Consider the following 20,221-nt stretch of genomic DNA (forward strand, 5'->3'; position numbering starts at 1 on the left):
GACTTTGACCTATTACCTTCAAATTCAAATCACTTCTTTCTTGAGTCTAAGTGAATGTTTGCACCAAAAAAATCAAAGAGAATCCATCATGGTCTTGAGATATGTGCTCATGAGAATGGAACAAAGGGACGTACATAAATACGTGAACATACGATGAACAGACCCAGAAACATTATCTCCAGCAAGGACTATTGTATTGTCTGCGCAGAAGCATAATAATAAACTTTTTACTCAGACGAATACTTGGATTATCTCATTTAAGAAAGGTTTAGATTTTGCTCACCTCATTTGCACAATATTTGATTAATTTAAATAAATGCAAAAGTGTTCTTCATTAGCTACTGCTACATACACAGCCTTACAAGATGGATTAGATGCCCATATAGTGCACATGTAGATAATAATGAAGACTTCGACCATTAATAATGTGCATTACTGGGATTTCCTCTAAAAATGTTATCTATAAAAGATATTAAATACTTTCCAAAGCCTGTTAATCTCATTCTTATACATACTGTAACACAACCAACACTCAAAAGAGAGCAAAAAAGGAAGGCATTTCTCTGAGCATTTCTCTTTCCATCAGTAGATGTGCCAGTTGGACATCGTTCTTTTGCCTCCAGACAACGTGAATGTGGGAGAGCAAAGAAAACAAGTCTGGAAGAAGCAGACAGCGACGGAGAAGAAGAGAAAGAAATGAGGAATGGCAGTGTGAAGGATTTGTGACTGAAACAGAGGACAAATCTACAAAATGAACCTTAACTCTGCTGCTCCCTCGTTCAAACCTTGAAGTATAACACTGCACAGATGCTGCCCTGATTTCAAGTCTCTTATAACAATTTATCCACTTGTCCCCTTACAGGGAAAATTTACTGTCCCTTTGCGCCCCCTGTGTCTGATGACTCGGTAAGTGGTCTTGAAATTAATTTGATCACCACAGCTTCCATCGCCCTCCTGCTCCTGTCTCCCTCCCGACTGTTTCTCTTGCCTCTTTGGAGGGTTAAACGCTTTGAGAGATTGCTGGCCGTGGCTGTAAAGCATGCTGACAATGGGAGGCAGAAAGCGAAGGCTCGCATGATAGGTGAGGGGGAGGCGATTGCTCTATGTCACTATGATGCAGCCGTTTGACAAAGCAGCTCAGATATGGGTCTCAGCTCCTGACCTGATCAAATCCCAGAGAAATAACCCGGCACCTCCCGCTGACAGGGAACAAAGCAGCCTCCATAAAGCAGTCACATGTATGAAACCGATTTAGCCAGTGGAAAAGACATCAAGCAGTATTTCTGTATGCATTATGAGATAAATTCCAACTCATGCATATTGCGTAGTGCATTATATAATTTTAAGTACAGTGTATCTAAAGATATGATCTGATATTTCATGACACTTCTTTTTTTGGAAAGTCATCAAACTTTGGACACAAAAAATAAATGTTAGTAATATAAGAAATATTCTCATAGTATTATGATATGTTCTGATAAAAACTATGATCACACTCACACAAACAAACACTCTATGAATTAAGGTATAAAAAATACAAACATATAAACATTCTGGCAGAAAACAAAATGTATTAGCAGGAAAATCAATTTCTGTCAGAGCGAAAGCAAATGATGCATTGAGATGAAGCCTTATGAAAATACATTCTCTTGATGGGATGTTTCACATTATTTGGACTGAGCTTGCACTGATGTGTTATGCAAGAAAACTGGCACAACCTTCTCAAAGGCTCACATTTGGTACACAGCCTCGGTCAACATTACAAATTTCACTTGGCATCTCGATGCACACCCCACTGGGCTTTGATTGTGGAGCTACTGCAGATGCGTTTGAGTCCATATAATACACGCATTTTAAATAGAGATGAGCACGACATGTGCCAGGGAAGAAGCATAATGGGGCTGTTGTGTTGATTATAAAATCCCAAACAAATGTTACTGGGGATCAACTTTCTCATTTGTTTAATTTCATGCTGTTGTAAATTTGTGACAGCGCATAAAAACTTAGCAGTTTAGTTTTTCATATGAGCTGCAAAAGAATCAGATTAAGGCGCTGTAGTGAGCCAAACCTACACACAGCATTCCTTTAGAATACTAATGGATGTTTCCAGCATTGCCACCACAACAGCAGAACAAGTGTACACAAATAGTGCTACCAGCACCTCTAAAACACGTCAACTAACACGCTGTATGTTTGTTTAATCTACATGTTTACATTAATGTAAAAACAACAGGTTTGCAAGGAGTTATGCTCTAACTCTTTCTGGCATGGACCTCCTGGAGTCTTGTCAACAGACAGACAATCAGCACAGATGCCAACCTTTTCTGGTTTAAGTAAGGTTAAAATTTCTGTTTAGAATTTTTTTAATTTACAGATGCAAAAGCATACTTGTGAAGTTAACATAAAGAAAACAGTAGTTAAATATTAAAATAATTTTACAAAGGGGACTATTAGTTGAATACTTCAATAATACTTAAATAAGCTAATTACAACTTGAGTTGTTCTGGTTTAACACAGCTTTAAAGTGCGGTGTGTAGGATTTAGGGGGTTGCACTGCCAAAAAGGAATATAATACGCTTGGCACATGGGAGAAGTTTCAGATGTTTGCAATCTGCAACCTCACTGCTAGATGCCAGTAAATCCTACACACTAGAGCTTTATGTGACATACTTCAACCAAACACAATGTAAATTTGATGTATAGCCATAATATTAAGTAGTAATATATTGTTTTCAAATTCAGTATCTATATCTGCATTACACAGGATAAGGACCTTAAAATACTATATAAACCAGGAGATGGGAAGCAAAAACTGTGCTGAGCTTTTCCTCCTTTCCTCCATATAAAAATGATTCACTCCATTATTTGCAAAATGAAGTGCTGTTCGCATTCATCAGATACCAGATATAGTCCGAAAACAAGTCTCCTCTAAAAAGGACTGTAATGTATTGACAATAACCATCTGATTTGTAAAATGAAATACAGGTTGGAGGAGAGAAGTATTTAGTGGATTGGTGTCCTTCATTGATAGATAAATTTGTGCCAGAGGTTATAAGACAGCAAGAGAGAGAGAGAGAGAGAGAGAGAGAGAGAGAGAGAGAGAGAGAGAGAGCCAAAAGCGAATTATACGTATACAAATGTTAAGCCACAGCTGCACCTAAAATATTAAAATGTAGGATATGATGCAAATACATTTGTCTCTGCAGCATTAGAATTAACACGGTGACATACTGCTCTGTCTGGTTGTGCAGGCTCATCAGCATTACAGCTAAGTGACTGTTAAGTCACCCAGGGAAATGAAAACTGCACAGGACTGAACCCCTGCAAGATCAAAAATAACAAGTACTCCTTTGTCCAAAATGTGTCTCTTTGCACCACAAATAATGAAATAATTAAATAAAAACACTGATTGTGTTCAGCACTCAGCTTCTCATATCACAGTTTTTGTGTTGTTTTTTTTCTGGGTGTGGATAAGATGCAACACTGTCTGAGATGCTTTTTTCTATCGAGCACCCTTTTTTGGTCAGCTGTCATCCAGTGCCACAAAAGAAATCAAATACATAAAGGTTTGATTTTTGGAAGCGCTCCAACTTTAGTTAATGAGCTGTTGGGACAGCTTTGAGGTATTTGGGTTACATTTGCAAACTTCTCGTCTCAGTCTCAGGCGTGGTGGGGTGAAAGGAGAATAATAAAACTTACAGTATATCCACAGACCAGATCCAAGACCATTTTTCCTGGTTATTATGTAACACATTTGAGACTTAAAAGATGTTTTTTAGTCTTGAGGAGCAAACATAAGCAGTTTTCTTTCTCAATAATTAATCACTGTACATTAAGTTCTGAACAGACAGCACTTGTGTGATTTATTAAAAGGTTTGGCACATGACTCAATAACTGATTTAAATATAATATATTGCAGTGTTGCAAAAGATTGAGTCATATATACATGTAATATCTTGTTGGTTTGTTTACCAGAATGAGTGCATGTGTAGCTGAACATTTTCTTATCAGCAACTATTGTTTTCAGTTTCTTTTCTCAAGTACCAAAAAAGGGGGAGATGTCCTTTATATTGCAAACGGTAAAAAACAGGAAATTTCTGCTTTGGTGCGTGAACTCCTGAAATTACAATTCAAGAAATCTGATTGGCTGTTTGTTGTTGGGAGTGTGCTACAAAAAGGGATGTGACAAAGGTAGTTAAGTCAGGCTCAGAGCAACTTTAACAACTGATATCTATGTCAGACACACAGACTGATTCCTGTCACACAGCCAAACTGCTGCAGTAGAGTCCAGGGCCGAGCATATGGAGACTAACAGCAGAGACTTACTGCAGGCAGACTTTGATGCATTTGATATTTCTGAGGAGCTTGGGTTTCTCCTTGAAGAGCCACTGGTAAGTTTTTCTCATCTTTTCTCATACACAGACCTTCTCTGACTTTTAAGTATTTTTTCAGTTTAAAAAAATGACAATAACAATACTATATTTAATGGACCAAGCTTTTAGGTTTTTTTCTAACCACTGTTTGCTATTTCCTCTTTATCTGTCTTTTTTCAGTATTCAGCAGCACACATGGTACCACAGGGCTGAAACTGATAACTAACCTTGTTTTTGAGTAGGATTATAGAATGTTATTGATCTGGTGAAAGCCTGTTTCTTCATGTTTTCATTGAGCCAATCACATGACTGGGCCTGCTCTCTTTCAAACAGTTCATTACACTAAAAATGCTAAATTCAGATATTCTTTTCATAAAAACATTTGAAATAAATAAAATAGTACATATGGCTCAAAATTGATAGCAACCTTTGGGAATGATAGACTTGTGAACATTGCAAAGCTTACATTTTAGCCTTAATGTTAATTGTTCATTTTCAAACTAAGAATTAAACATTTGCATTAAGCCAACTCATCTGTTTATACAGTGATTTTCCATCTGGGCATGCCCCTGTTTTCTGCTCGGCTAATTTTCTCTGTTTTCTACTGCCTTTCTCTTTTAAATTGCTTTCACACTCTCTGATTGATAGCACCAGTCATTCCCTGACAAGCAGGTCAGGCACCATGGCAAACATGAGCTGATGATGTTACTGATTACACTCTACATGAAAATCCCCCATGCAAAAAAAAAAAAAATCAAATAAATAAAATTCAAAAATCAACGAGCAAGTCATTTTGTTCTTATCATCATGTAGACTAACCTCCCAGATTATTATCGAGTGTGGCTGGACCTGGCAAACAATCTCACACATCTGATTGAGTCACGTAAACTACGGGATCTGGTTCACAAGGTGAGAATAAGCAAAGCCTTATCCCTAATGCAAATCGGAGTTGAGAACCCACTCATGTATATATGGACATACAGTTTCATTTATGAAGTCTTGATTGTGCTCACAGTCCCTGAGAACATAAATATAACAACAGAAAATCTGATTGCAACCCAGATGCCTGTCTTGAGTCCCGACCTCTTGAACAACCATCGGGAGCTCAGGCTGGCTCACCTAGCACTGGCATTCATCAGCATGGGCTATGTTTGGCAGGAAGGACAACGTGCACCTGCTCAGGTAAAACACTACAGTTACATGGAATGAGGGATTGCTAAATGCTAACATCAATTTGCAACCAAGCAGATGTTACAAAGGTAGAATATTTACAATGTTGACCATCTTAGTTAAGCTTGCTGGCATGCAAAGATTTGTTAATTAGAACTGGACACAAAGTTTAACTGGTGGTAATGCCAGTAGTTTTAGTAGTAAAGTTTTGGCTGAAAAGTTAGTGGGATCACCAGGCTACAATACATATAAGTTATTAAATGTGGTTACACACTTCAAAGATAGGAGTCAATAGGGGCCTGCAAACACACAACACATACAGGTAAGTTCAGAGGGCCAAAATCAACCCATTCAGTGGCCACAACCAGTTAATTAGGCATCACTTTCACTTTCCTCAGGTTTAGGTGTCAAAATGAAGTTGTTAGGCTTATACAAGGAGCATGGTTGGGCATCAATACTGGTTTTAAATGGGTGTTGAATCATGGTCTCCTGGGGAAAAGTTCTGTATTTGACCTTTCTGCCACCACTCAGGACCCAATCACCCTAGTGGAGTCCACTGCAAATGAGAAAAAGTCCCATTCAAGTCCTTTCTGGTAGAAAGTTTTATTTCATGGTCTGATAATGCCTTCTTGATCTTTTAGTAGGTGTGGCAGAGCTCTACTATCCCATATCTATGAAGGTCATCATCACTGCTAAAGTTTGATGGCATGATGCTGAGGAGAACATGAATATTTGAACCAATTATATGTCAATCCATCTTATATTTCTTGAGACATCTCACTTACAACTGCACACTCGACAAGAGAATCACCAAAATTATGAGGATACATCATCTGGTAACCATGAATATCTTTACAAATGTTTTAAACAATAGAGTACATGTTGCGAGGGGCTATTTCTTGGCAGCTTGTGAAGGAAAAGTCAGGGGAATCATCAAAGTCAGTAGGATTTATCCTCTGGGTACCAAAATATCATGGCAATACATCTAATAGTTGTCAAGATTTTTCAGTCTGGATCAAAGCAGTTTTGATCATTGCCATCCCTAGACACACAGGGTGGCTCAAGAATCTTCAAAATCTCAGTAATCCAGCACTCCTGGATTGAAACTTTACTATACTGCTTGTTTGACAGATTCTTCCAAAAGCCCTGGCCTGGCCCCTTTGGCTTGTATCTCGCAGGCTCGGCCTTCCACCCATCCTGACTTACGCAGATTCAGTTTTAGCCAATTGGAAATTAAGGGATCCCACAGGGTGAGTATTGTTGTCATATTGTCTCATTTAAAGTCTTAACCGTAATGACCATTGTCCACAGACCCTCTTGTTATAATAGCAATATGAAAGTATAACTGTATCTAATTTACGTCACCCAGAATTTTTTTCTCCTGAAATTGCATGCTTCTCCTTTCTTTTTCATTTTAGGGATATGGAAATTGGGTGAGTAGAATGAAAAGGAAATTCCTTGTTTTACATTTCTCAGCTGCACTTTCATTTTTGTAGTCATCTCTGGTACTTGTGATGCTTGACTCAAATGTTTTCAAAACATGCTTTTCTAAAATAGGAACATGGACTTGATCTTTTCTTTCCCTGGTGGTGAGACTTGCAGGGGATTTTTCATGGTGTCATTGCTGGTTGAGATGGCTGCCAGTTCAGGCATAACGGTAAGTACTGGCTGCTGTTCCTCTTTCCATGTTAACTCTCTGAACGTCAGCCTGATGCTGTCCATCTGTCCCCTTCCTTTTTTGTGTGTCCCATCCACATACTGTATCTGTCCTTGCCCCTTGTTGCTCGTTGCTGGATTATTTCAACTCTAACCAGGGAGCTCTGGAGGTGATGCACACTATGAAAATCTCTGACCCCATCGGTATTCAGAAAGGTCTGGCCAAAGTGACTCAGTCTTTGAAGAAGATGAAGGAAACTTTCAAACTCATGCACAGTAAGTTTGAATTAAACCTATCTCAATCTGAATTTAATCAGTTTGCATGCTGGGCCTTTTATGGAGGCAGGGAAATTCAAGGTAATTAGAATAACTGAATTTGGCTCTTTCCAGATCATGTGGATCCAACTGCGTTTCATGGAACATTGAGAATTTTTGTCTCAGGGTGAGTTTTAATGCTGTTGAAATATTCTGCATACTGAGGTTATTAACGTATTTAATATTTATCTTTGGTGCAGCTAAAATGATGAAATTCCCTTCTGCTTCAATCCTACATTGTACTTTTCTCCATTGCTGTGCTGTGTGCATAACTGGATAACATGTAAAATGGTACCATGTGTCTCTAATTGCAGGAGGTTTACCGTACATGTATGTGGTTTGACCTGTTTTAGATGGCGGGACAACCCCATGCTTCCAAGAGGGCTGTTGTATGAAGGTGTGAGCAATGAGCCGATTTTGTTATCGGGCGGGAGTGCAGCCCAGAGTTCAACCATCCAGTGCTTCGATGCTTTGCTGTGCATCCAGCATGAGGACGAGACAGGTAAAGATGAATTTCCTTCAAACTTTGACCCTATCAGATGCCTCTCGTGAATGAATCACTCTGTTTGTGCAGTCAGTTGATTGCTCTGACAGAAAATGTTTCCGAGAAAGGTTGTTATTTTTCTTTCAAAGTCTCTTTTCTGCTCTCTTCATTGATTCGGCCTATCCAGGAGCCTTCCTGACACGCATGAGGGATTACATGCCTCCTGCCCACCGCCAGCTGATAGAAACTCTGTCTGACTGTCCATCGCTGCGAGACTTCATCCTGTCCCATCCCAGCTCTGATCTCTGCCAGGCCTATAAGTCCTGTGTTTCAGCGCTGGTGGATTTACGGAGCTACCACCTCAATACTGTGACCAAGTACGTCATTGTGCCCGGTAATCAGGCCCGCGCCATGGGCTGCCCGCTGAGAGGTGTGGGCACTGCACTGAACACCACAGGGACTGGCGGATCCAATCTAATGGTCTTCCTTAAGAGTGTTCGTAACACCACTCAGAAAGCACTAATCCTAGAGAGGCCATCTACATCAAGAGAAACTGAAATGTAATTTATAGCATAGAATATCCAAAAGCTCTTCACTATGCTTTTCAGTTTGTATTTATGAGAGGTTTACAAGTATCAACATATATCACCTCAATTACTACAATCAGACAGTTGTATTTGTCATTATTAGCTTCAAGTCTTAATAAGCTTGCTGGGTCAGTTGTGCCACCTATTGCATTGTAATGCTTGGTGGATATTTAGGGTGCTTTTAAATAACTATGATCTTTTAGATAAATCCATAATGAGAAACAGTTTAACACCAGATAAGCATGTTTTTGCAGACCTCTACTAGATAAACTGTGACATCACAGTTCGGTATGGCCAATCAGACTCAAACTTTGAACCAGAGAGGACAGTGAAACACTGTTTTTTTTTTAGCTTGAGATTAAATTAGAGGAAGGAGGGAGATTTTTTTGTTATTATTACTATTTTTACTTAACAATAACTACTGCCATACTTTAGAAGCTCATATCTTCCGGGGAAAAAATATAAATATAAATATAAATATTCTTATCAGTCACTATGAAAATGTCTGATCATGTTGTTTTTAAACTTTTTAGAATAGGGAAATATGCACTTACAATATGCATGAAATGATAGAAATAATGCCAAATGGAAAAAACTGCATATGATCGATAAACTAATTTGGCTTGCAGACTGAAACTGAAAATGAGAACTCCTACGTGCTTGAGAGTAAGAGGCAGATGGCAGAGGAAGGAGAGAAAACCATGAGCTGTTAAAAGAATAGAGGAAGGAAATGCTGCAGGAACTGAACGACAGAGGACACTGGTAAAATAAAAGCAAAAGAGAATAAGCTGAGGAGAATGAAAGAGACAGACACAGCGGGGGTGATCAGGGGAGAGGGATGGGTAAGGGATCAGGTTTCTTAGTCTGATGGACTGGAACCCCCACTTGCCTCCTGGTCTTGACTTGAAGGTTGTGTCTCTTCTTGCAATTGAGCACTAATCACATTAGAGGAGAGAGGAAGGAGCTCAGCTGCAGTGCTGCTGCTGAGCCCTGGTCATGGTCCAACTCTGCTTCTCTTAAGCACAAAAGATGTAAAATGTGGACTGTATGACACTTGGTGAATACTGCTCTGGCTGTAACTACACCTAGTACTGGTTCAGTGGTCTGCTGTTTTATAGAGTTGTGAAGTTAAGGCGCCACTGGCTCTGGAAGTGTTTTCCCCCATTCTGTAGTCCCATTTCAAATTTTATCTTCAGTGGTACTGGGATAATGCATCAATCCAGGTTGTTCTCATGCACTGTTTGTGTGTACGAAGAGTAATACACCAGAATGTGTATATAATACACGTAGTCATGAGCCAGTTATTTGTATATAACCCAAATAAGCTGAAAGGCAATGATCATGTGATCAATGTGCTGACAAGAATAAAGAAGTAGTATAAATAGCAAAAGTCCACATAAATAATGAGACAGACTATTGCCTCTAGACATAGCAGCACACTGAATCATCGTCAGTTGAAAATGTTTTAATTATGATGTAGAAACAGTAGAAAAATGCATAATATTGCACATACTCACTAAATTGCACTTTCTCAAGGTACAGATCTTTGCATGGAAATTGGTGACCTGAAAAATGTTATCTACTGTCTAATGATGGGAGGCGAGTCTTCCTGACATTTCTCAGACATGTAACAGTACCATAATCTACATTAGAGCTGCTGTTATAAAATTACTTTAAGACTTCAATAAATACCTGCTTTGTAACAGCGTGCAAGTTCAGTGTCATTGCTACATCATCAGTGTTTTGTACTTAACCAAAGCTGGTGGCTACAAGTCTTCTCTGCTGTAAGGTTGCTACCATACTCCATCAGCACTGTATATAGCCCTTCTACTCTTGCAAGTTCAGTGCACAGTTGTTTGTGTGGGTTGGTAAACAGATGTTTGGTGTCCTGTAACTTGTTTTAGTTTACAAGATGGAACTTGCAGTTGAATGGCAAGATAAATTAATATTACAAAACAACACTTCAAGTGTCAGCTAAGTGGGCATGAAGCAAATTACTTAGAAGTAGATTAGGTTCAAGACTTCACATCAGAGCTGCTGTGACACGTAGTGACTGAGAGGGAAGGCAAACTCTTAACAGACTCAAAGAGAAATGTTAAAATAGCCTTTACTTTTTGTTGAAAAAAAAAAAAAAACAGAAAACAAACACTTTTTAAGTTATCATAGAAAATATTCTGCCTTGGAAGTAGTCAAAACATTATATATGTTGTTAAAAAAATCTGACCTTAACCAGAAGACTTCTGCATTTTTAACAATTGTACCTGCCTCAAGAGGAGGGGCCCCAAACGTGTGTTTTAAAATTTCATTTCACAGTACTTTGCAAAAAAAATGCAGATATTCTAAAATATAGATTCTGAACATTATGACTCAGTGTAGCCAACGGAAAAGGAGAAGATGACTGAGGCAAAGTCGGCTGGCTAGTCTGTTGGTTGCACAGTGAGCTAAATGGCAAGAAAGACAGACAGAAAGACAGAGAGATAAAGGGACAGAGTTACAAAGAGAGGGAGGAGACAGGTGTTATTAACAAAGGCAGGCAGACTTTCAGTCGGACAGACAATCTGGGCAGGATGTTACCAGATAAGGAGAAAGAGGAAAGAAGAGACGGGGGTTATAAGAACAGCGCTGACACATTGCCATGTACTGTACTGTGTTTCAGTCTTTTACGCTTGTTCCTCTCAATAGTCAAATGTTTGTGCTTTGCCGGAGGTGGGGCTGATGTCCATTCAAAGATTATAGCTTCGCTCATAAAAGGCCCTCCACATGGCGCCTCCTCTTGTTGCCAAGCAATATGCTCTAAGGGGAAAAGACCACAAGTGCATTGCATTGAAGAAGGCAATAAAAAGACATAAATATAAAGTCAGAGGGGCCAGAATATATATAACATCCATCTTTACACAGCTAAGAAACAGAAATGTATCCAAAAGCTCACCTTGTGTTCGCAGGTGTGTGACTCTCCTCTTCAGCGAAACATGCCAGAAAAAGGTTTGAGAGAATTTAAAATGTTTTTTTTGTCTCTGCTGTCCCCGGGCTGACTTAATGTGCAGTCTCAACTCAGAACCCCAAATGAACCGGTTTCTGCCGTTATCCTTCCTCATATGTTGATTACTCCCTCTGAATATTCCCTCATCCATTTCGAGATTAACAGGGGTATTAATGTGCCCAACAAAAAGGCTGTTTCCAAAGCCTTCATGTTTTATTCAAAGGAACCAGAGTTTCCAACGAGCATGCTTTTTGGACTCTGTCTTGGACTTGCGTTTTGGGGTGGAGGTGAACACTTCATTGGAGTAAGGCAGAGCGGGGCATTGTTGGCTGTCCAGGGGGCAAAGTCTTTTAATCAGGGGTTGTAGCTTGTCCTCCTGCAGCTTGAAGTCCAGCTCAACACTGTAACACAAGCATAAGAGGTAGACTTTTAGAACATTTCAACTATTCGGTTAAGTATTGCTTTAGAGAATCAAAAAATAAAATATAAAGTAATAATAATAATGTAAAATGATGAGAATAAAATGATATCATTATTTACTATAATTATATACTATTTTTTGGTATATCAAATGAGAGTTTGTTTTTTATCTGATAATCACTAATCACTGCACAAAAAATAAAAATGCAACAAAATCAACATGTACAAGACAGTGACCCAATCCAAATTCCACTCAGCATTTCGTATAAAGAAAATAATTACATTTTTGATTTTTTTGATCATTACAAATAACTGTGGCATTATGTAAATAATCTGGAATTTAAAAGATTGAAATTTTTATAAATCAATGAATATTTGCGAGTAGATTTTGGTGTGGACATCTTTGTCCTTTAAGGTATAAAGTGTTTTTTTTGTTTGTTTGTTTTTTATTTCACTGCACAAACAATAAAATGTGTCAAAATGAATTTTGGTGCTAATCATAGACACATCCCAGAAAATTCCATTTAGAATTTCGTAAACAGAAAATAATTAGCAGCGACATTATGTAAAACAAACTGGCATTTTAAAGGTTAAAATTCTGAAAAATTAATAATATTTGGTGGTTGTGATCAGGACTGAAGTTGGTTACAAGATTGAACTCAGCAGAAGTGGAAAATAACATTAATGTGTTAATATTTTAATGGCGGTGTTTTGGCACAGACATTTTTTTGTCCTCCAATGACACCAGAGGAACTTTTATCAAAGGACGATGGTTTAAAAACAGGGATTTAATTGTAGATTTCTTGATTGACAGTAAAATCAAGTGCATTCATCTGTAGGTTTTTTAACTAAGGATTTATCTTTTGGGTGACTAAAGCATTCATGACTCAGTTTTTGACTTATTTTTTTATATTAGTAATCCACTGATGTCCAGATGGAGGCTGGGAGGGAGGCAAACAGTTCAAATGCACTGACAGACACCCTGGCAGCACATATCTCTTGCGGCACATATCCACATTTCAGAGACTCCGACGAGTAATAGAGTTCCTTTGCATCATCTCTGCATATTTTATGCACACAGTCAAAGGGCTTTTCCTGCATAGATTATATTTGTATCCAAAAAAAAAAAAAAAAGAGCCAGAATGTGGGTTGCTCCTGACATCAGACTTCCACATCCGCCAGTATAATCCCAGGCTGGTCATCGTCTGATTTTGTTCCGGCACCATAGTTGAACTCTCTCTCCGATTAAATCTCTCAGGCCTGGGAGAAATGTGGGGCTTAATCCCATCCAAATGAAACCATTGAGAGGCCAAGCAGACCCTGATTAACTGCCTGTATTCAAGCAAGGGATAAATGCATTATTATACACCATCTCCTTCCACTTTATTGCTATTGATTTGTAGTGCTCTGTTAATGTATTTATTCCTGGGGTATGCAATAAATTCTGAAAGCATCCAAGTGGAAATAAAAGAGAATGAATCATCTGCTATGTGCCTGCCAAAGTGACACTCCTAAACAAACCGTACCTGATAATAAAACGTTCTGTTGCAGTTTGGGTTTGGGGCAATTTTGATTCATCCTCATTTTATTTCATTTTTTCTCTCATCGCCGGCATTACTTAACGCACTGCATTTTTAAAAGCACAGGACTTACAAAGCTTATTCCTGTCATTCAAAGTCGGGAGGATTAAAGGTGGAAGGGAGAACTCAAGCTGCCGAATGAGATGACATCTGACACGCCAAGGTCAAACATGTGCTCCTTGCCTTGTCTGCAGGCACATAAATAGACGTTAGGGTACAAAGCTCGGCCTGATGGGGTAACAGCCTTGATGGGCAGTGTAATTAGTTCGCTGAAGGATATGCTGTACTCAGAGTGACATAATGAATCCTGGGAACTGTCCTCACCCTTAAGATAAGTGTCGATTGAGAACAGAGCTCTATTAAAGTCTTCAGGGGAGAAAGCAGATGGATGGCTGGATAGAAGTTAGGCAGATTTGGACTTCCCATTAATCAATAAGCTTAATTAAAGGAACAGTGTGTAAGATTTAGAGGGATATGGTGTCATCTAGTGGTGAGGACTGCAGATTGCAATCAGCTGAAACTTCTCCCAGTTAGTATACTTCTACTACTAGGTTTAAAGCGGGAGCCAAATTATTCACAGAGGTCTCTTCCTCTTCAAAACAAATTGACACAGGGATTAAAACCTGTAAAAACAAACACTGAGTAAAGCAGTTTCACATTAGTTATCAGTGTTTCACGGTTGTCATTCCCAACTTGTCAGTTTGAAACACCACCAGACAGCGTCAGTTTGAAACACTGCCGGTAACACTGTGATACAAGAAGTTGAAAAGTCCATAAAGACCAGGCTGGAGGGGAGGTGGTGTGTCCAAAACACCCTGGAGGGGACTGTTTGTTTCCTGTATGAAAGTTGTGCCAAACCATGATGTTTTTTTCTAATCTAACCATGTGCTTTTGTTGCACAAGAAAATAAATGCAAATACGAGGTGTTTTACAAGTTTGTTTTGACAAAGACTATTATTGATAGTATTTTGATGATACAATGCATACCAGGTAGAAATTGAGGGCATTCCAGAACATCAACAACAGATGCAAGAGACATTTTGTGCTTTCTCTGACACTGTGCAGCATGTTGCAGACGGGACGCAGCCCAGCAGCTGCTAATGTATGCTCACCTTTTCTGTCTTAACTTAATAATTTAGGATTCAGACATTCAGGAGGTTTTCATTGGGAGCTGAAATATCCACAGAGGTCTCTTCCTCTCCAAATCAAACAGACCCAGTGATCTAGACTGGTAAAACACTAAATAAAGCAATTTCTCATCACAAATCTGTGTTTTTCCGATGGTGCTTGTTGTGGAGGAGCTGCTAACTCCTGTGGCTGATGCTACAACTGCTTGGTTTGTCCGTTCTAGGCTACTGTTGGAAACAACGGACTCCGTGGATGAGGACCTGCTCCCTATTTAGATAGAAACGGCTCATATCTATATGTCTATATGGCAATGACAACACAATGATTCCTATTTTCAGGTGATTATACACTTAAGGAAACATATTATATTATATTCAATTTATGCCAATATATCCCCCTAAATGCTACACACAACCTTTAAATGAAAAGCAATTGAAGAAAGTACTGGGGCCTGCATGGGTTTGTGGCTGTTTGAAACCCTAAGTATTGATATAAAAAAGGGATTTGTTTGTTGTATCAAAACAAAAAGCTCTCTTTTGCACAGTGCCTTCTTCATTTTCCTATGTACTTTCTCCTTATTTCCACTTCAAATAAGAGCTAACACTTGCAGGTGCACACTGAATCCTTGACGATAAGTTTTTAGAGTAGACTAAAAGCCTTTATCTTGACAGAACTGCTGTTTCTTGCAGTACGTGATGCACTTGTTTTACATCTCTTATTCATATTATCTTTTGTTTGACTTCCTCCAGCTTTTATCTCTATTTGTATCTTTTGTTTCATATGCGTAAAAAAATGAACCTTTGTGTCTTTTACAGCTGCTGTTTCAAGAATGTTGACTTGACAGAAAGCAGAGCTGAATCACAGCGGCACAGTGCAACACACAGAATAGCCTTGGCAATTATTAAGCAATTAATCACTTGGCAGATCACTGCAATTACTGTACGCTGTGGACAAATGCCTCGGTGGGAAGCCAGAGGCAGCACTGTACGATGCGGGTGGCACTGGGGAGCAGGTGCTTCAGCAAACAAAAGCCCTATATCTAAGATCATCTCTGTACACAAACAGATTGAAGCGGCTGGAAACAGGGAGGCTTTTCTAGGGCATTCAGCAAAGCAGATTAATCATCTCTTTAGCTATGCAGTGTGAGTAGCTGTTGCTGTGATCAGTGGCGAGCCGTTTGTTTGTCTGCGGTCGTGGTGCGCTGAGCACCATTCAATGATTGTTGCTCCTGGGAGGGATTCTGCTGCTGTGAGATGTCTTTTTAGCACAGCATACTCTATTCATTCAGCAGTGTATACCTGCTCGCTGCTATTCTCTGTTCTTCCTGCTGCTGGCACCTTTCAGCGTAAAAGTCATTTTTCCTCCCGTGATTTCCCCTTTGGCCATTCACAGTTCAAACTCACCACTTGACAAGATGAGCAGTTCAGGCCCGGTACAGTGCAACATCTTCAGAACTACATGACGGAGCATAGTAGATTGAATCACCAGAGACTGACAGTTGTTTCCTCCACCAACAGGCAACAGTTGAAGCAGAAACTTCCCACAGGTTATGTAAATTAGATGCTGAAACTCTTCCCCCTGTCATGTATATCAGATATAAAAGCCACCGTCGTTGTCTATTACATAGCTCTATGCTTCACAGACGCTCAAAGAAAAACCCCAATCTCATTAATGAGAACAAAACAGAATAGGCAATCTTGACAATTGTTCACCAAAACAACCATTGCTCTGCCATCTCAGCGTGGGATACGAGTGCTAATTAGCTCCTTGCGTCTCATCATATTGCTTTGCAGTTGCCTTTCCCTGAACTTAACTGTTTTTCAAAGTCATTGTTAGTTCCAAATTGGAAACAACTACATTGTATACTTTGATTCAAATGCTGGTTCTTATTCAACACAGCATGACAGGAATGAAATCCTTTAATGCTTTCATCTGAGCGTGTTTGTTAAACTGGGCTTCCTGCTGTACTTTGGGTTGAGTCAGCGGTAGGCCTCATAATTTGCAACTGATGCTCTTGTAAATCTTGTTTGAACTACACATGTCGGTAAGTACAACAGGGGAATATGAGAGCAGAAGGCGGATATGGTGATACAGTCTCCATCTTTGAGTGGAATGTTTTGGTTGCTTACTATGACCACTACTATTATTAAAGGAGATATGTATGATATCTAAAATATATCTGTGATTCAGAGTGTGATTCAGGTTGTCTACACACAACATTGGGGTGACTGAGCCAGCCGCTGGCAACTAACACTGCTAATTCCATAAACAGTGCTGGCAATGGCAACAGAGTTGACAGAGTTAAAGGTGTTAACTTGGAGGGGAACTGGTGGTTGGGAGCTATGTCTCGACACAAAACTGTGATTCTCAACGGTGTTATCAGTGGTGACTTTCATATAAACATAGTGTAGAGAGGAGGCAATTAGCTGGCCCGTGGGAAACGCACACAGGGACTCACATACACATGCTGCCGGACCGTCTACCACAACAAAAAACAGAGAAGCTCAGATTACAAGACCAGCAAAGATAGCTTGACCTCCAATTCCCCAGCAAGTGCAAAAAAGCTTCCAAAAGTGGAAGCCAATTTTTACAGTGGCCAAATAGTGGAATTACATTATACGATACCATGTGGCCCAAAAACGACTTTTACATATTGACTTACATGGCAAAAGAGACACCTGTAAATCAGTGATTACATTGTCACAACCCTCCCAAAATGAATCACAGTTTTATCCATTTGGTTTTGTAAAGTCTAGATAGCAGCATGATTAAATTATTTTATCCCATTTTCAAGTTAGCAGAGCGCTAACTTAGAAGTTGCCTCGAGTGTGCCTGCTCTAACGGCCACACACTGCAGTGGTGTTGACACGGATAATTTTATAAACAGCAGTTTACATATTTGGCTTCATGCACCACTAAGAAACTTTCATAGGAATGCTCTGGGCCCCACATCCAACACTATATCCAGTTTTCTTTACACATTCCTTGTGGCCTCTTTCTCTGGTGAGGACACCACTACCCCACTATATTGTTGCATAGCAAATAGCTGTTTGCTGTTGGATTATTGCTCCAAATGATGTATCAAGCTCATTTAATGATTTAAAAAAATAGAAAAAAAATTGTTTTATTTTTATGTATGCTTTCTGACTGCATCTCAGTACAATAAAGGTAAATAGAAATTAAAAAAAAATAAAACAGTACAATGAAATAATATAATGATGCAAGGGGTATGGTGATGTAGGGACAATATGGATGGCTAGTTTGTGATCTGCTATAAACTGGCAAGCTAATTGCAAACAAGCCTGCAAATTCGGAGCTGATAGCACTTGCAAAGTCCCATTCATTTTCCCATTGACACTGTTATTTGACTCACAGTTGGAGCACTTCTATTGCTTTGGTGGGCATGAATCTCTCCTGAATAAATAATCAGAAAAACAAAAGATTAGGACCTCAGTAAAAAAATATCTGGTTCTTTGAAAAAAGGTAGAAGGTACAAACTTCTGTAAATAAAAACTTTAAAGTGGACGTTAAATCAGACTAACAAGGTGTAATTCAACAAGAAACATATGATCACCAAGCTCAACATCTTTTACATGTGCCACTAACTGCGGGTCGAAGCTAAAGATTAGAAAACTGATCTGCAATCTGCAGGTGAAATTAATTCACTTTAAAATTTAGCGTCAACAGCGGGTGATTTTAGACACTAAAGTACCATTTTTTGTTCCCATCTGTACCAGCGTTCTGAATTTGCTACCACTCAGATTCCACTTGTCCACAGCAACAGCGGCCAAGCCTCACTGATATTGTATAGCATTTAGACCTGTCTGCCATGCCAAAATTATGGACAAAACATGATTTCTCAGAAAAATGTTGAAATAATTAAAAATGGTAGAACAGTCCAAAACCATTTGTATTGCTTGATAAAACCAGAGTTATGTGATAAATTACATTTTCTTTTGCAATATGGGTAAAGGGACACTTTATTAAGGGATCCCATTTTTCCACCTGATGTGATGGGCAGTATCATTATAGTAAACCCCTAATTTATCGTCTTTACATTCACTCTCTCTCTCTCTCTCTCTCTATCCCCCCCTCTCTCTCTCTTTAACTTGCTATATGTATGCCCTATTTGTTGCAGTGATGTATGAGATGCTGCAGTGTAAGGAGGGTGGGTGGAGACTGCCAGGGGAGAGCTGAAGTCTGGATAAGACCCATAGATTGACTACCTGAGCTCAGCAACTGCTCGAGTCCTGAATTTATCGGACGTACTTGAGATGCTGGACTGCTCTGAAATTAAGGGCTGCATCTCAGGGGCCGCTAATCTTGGTTACAGTTGAAGTTGCTGTCTAACTTTGAGGGGTCACATTTGGTCCCAAGTTGCTCTTCTTGGTTTTGATTTGCCTCAATGTGCTCAGGAAGGGGGTCACAGACGGGTTTGTCCAGCTGGGTAATCATTGCTGGCCTATCAGCAGTTTAACTCACTGTGTAAACAGATTATTATAATAACTGAGTTGCTTGTGATGATGAGCTGAGTTAGCTTTATGTGACATTAAAAAGCACATCTGACATCAAAAGCAGAGATAAACAAATAAATGCTTTTATTTATTCTCTGTAAAAAAACATTCAGTCTTGGAAGAATATTAAACAGCACTATTTGCAGAATTTAAGATATTTATGACAATTGCTTTGGCAGACATAGATAGGACTGTGATGGAACGCTACCCTGCTTGCCAACTAAGACTCTATTCCTTCACTTAAAAACAAATCGAGTGGTTTGAAATAAACAACATTTAATGATACAGAGCACAGATGAAATGATAATCTTTCACTTTATTAGTACTCCGCAGACTGCGTCTTCAATGTGCTTTTATTACCATACCACATGCTTTGGTTTAGTGACAACAGACTGAGGGCACTTCTTTTTGCCATCAGAAATTGTTCAGAGTTTGTTAATTAAGCCAAGCTGCTTCACAGAGGTACAGAGTTGGCACTAGATAAGATCAGTGAGGCGAAAAAGAGAAACTCAGCTATAGGCTTTTGGACTTTTCTTTGCGCCTCTACACACTGAGCTCATTGCTTTAGTTTTACAAATTATGTTGCTGTTATATCTATAATGTTAGCTGAAACCCAAATGCACTCTGTTTTCACAGGCTTACATGACCATTTATTTACAAAGCTACAAATATTTTTACAGACCCAGTCTGCTTAAGACTTCATACTGAAAGCCATAGTTACTTACAGTAGTGGCTGAACCCCTAAAAAACAAATCAAAGGAAAGGCCTGTCTGATCAATAGGGATACAAATACACACAGTGGCACACTGCATTATTCTAGCTGTAATACAGGAGAGCACACTCTGTATATATGTGAATAAAGCCTATCGCTTATAATTGGCTGATTTACCTGTGTTTGAAAAACCTGCATGTACACGCTAATTTTGGTGGGAAAGGGGTATAACAGCCAACCATAGATTCATTCTCATTTGGTGTTGCCCCAATAGACTGTATAAATAATGGACATAGCTACCG

At 39.1% G+C, this 20,221-nt stretch overlaps 2 protein-coding genes across 7 annotated transcripts in view; one reads left to right on the forward strand and one right to left on the reverse strand.

The window, feature by feature from the left end:
* The first annotated feature begins 4,051 nt into the window (after window positions 1–4,051).
* On the forward strand, window positions 4,052–10,288 carry LOC121955034 (indoleamine 2,3-dioxygenase 2-like). 5 transcript variants are annotated; one of them, XM_088086752.1, is made up of 10 exons: window positions 4,052–4,391; window positions 5,187–5,282; window positions 5,436–5,555; window positions 6,675–6,793; window positions 6,962–6,976; window positions 7,101–7,200; window positions 7,358–7,475; window positions 7,590–7,641; window positions 7,829–8,016; window positions 8,186–10,288. In XM_088086752.1, exons 1-10 carry the CDS (start codon window positions 4,302–4,304, stop codon window positions 8,560–8,562), a joined length of 1,275 nt encoding a protein of 424 aa, XP_087942878.1. In that variant the 5' UTR covers window positions 4,052–4,301; the 3' UTR covers window positions 8,563–10,288. The 5 variants fall into 5 exon arrangements, with proteins under 5 accessions (XP_087942878.1, XP_042358753.1, XP_087942876.1 ...); XM_042502819.2 differs by having other exon boundaries at window positions 7,868–8,016; XM_088086750.1 differs by having other exon boundaries at window positions 5,187–5,555.
* insyn2ab (inhibitory synaptic factor 2Ab) overlaps window positions 10,036–20,221 on the reverse strand; it is a 98,010-nt gene continuing 87,824 nt past the window's right edge. For both annotated transcript variants that reach the window (XM_088086754.1, XM_042502859.2), the window contains exons 5-6: window positions 11,515–11,966; window positions 10,036–11,378 (exon numbers count right to left, since the gene is read on the reverse strand). In XM_088086754.1, coding sequence (XP_087942880.1) covers window positions 11,783–11,966 — 184 coding nt within the window. In that variant the 3' untranslated portion in view covers window positions 10,036–11,378; window positions 11,515–11,782. The remainder of the gene's footprint in view (window positions 11,379–11,514; window positions 11,967–20,221) is intronic.

Source organism: Plectropomus leopardus, chromosome 13 (assembly GCF_026936395.1).
Source record: "Plectropomus leopardus strain MGB_pleo_1.0 chromosome 13, ASM2693639v1, whole genome shotgun sequence".
Lineage (NCBI taxonomy): Eukaryota > Metazoa > Chordata > Actinopteri > Perciformes > Serranidae > Plectropomus > Plectropomus leopardus.

What these genes read in the sequence shown, in the direction of transcription:
- LOC121955034 (XM_088086750.1), top strand. Translation starts at nt 4,302, where the DNA reads ATGGAGACTAACAGCAGAGACTTACTGCAGGCAGACTTTGATGCATTT. An exon ending in GACAACGTGCACCTGCTCAG is followed by an intron (nt 5,556 to 6,674) that starts GTAAAACACTAC and finishes CTTGTTTGACAG; the next exon opens with ATTCTTCCAAAAGCCCTGGC. An exon ending in CCAGCATGAGGACGAGACAG is followed by an intron (nt 8,017 to 8,185) that starts GTAAAGATGAAT and finishes CGGCCTATCCAG; the next exon opens with GAGCCTTCCTGACACGCATG.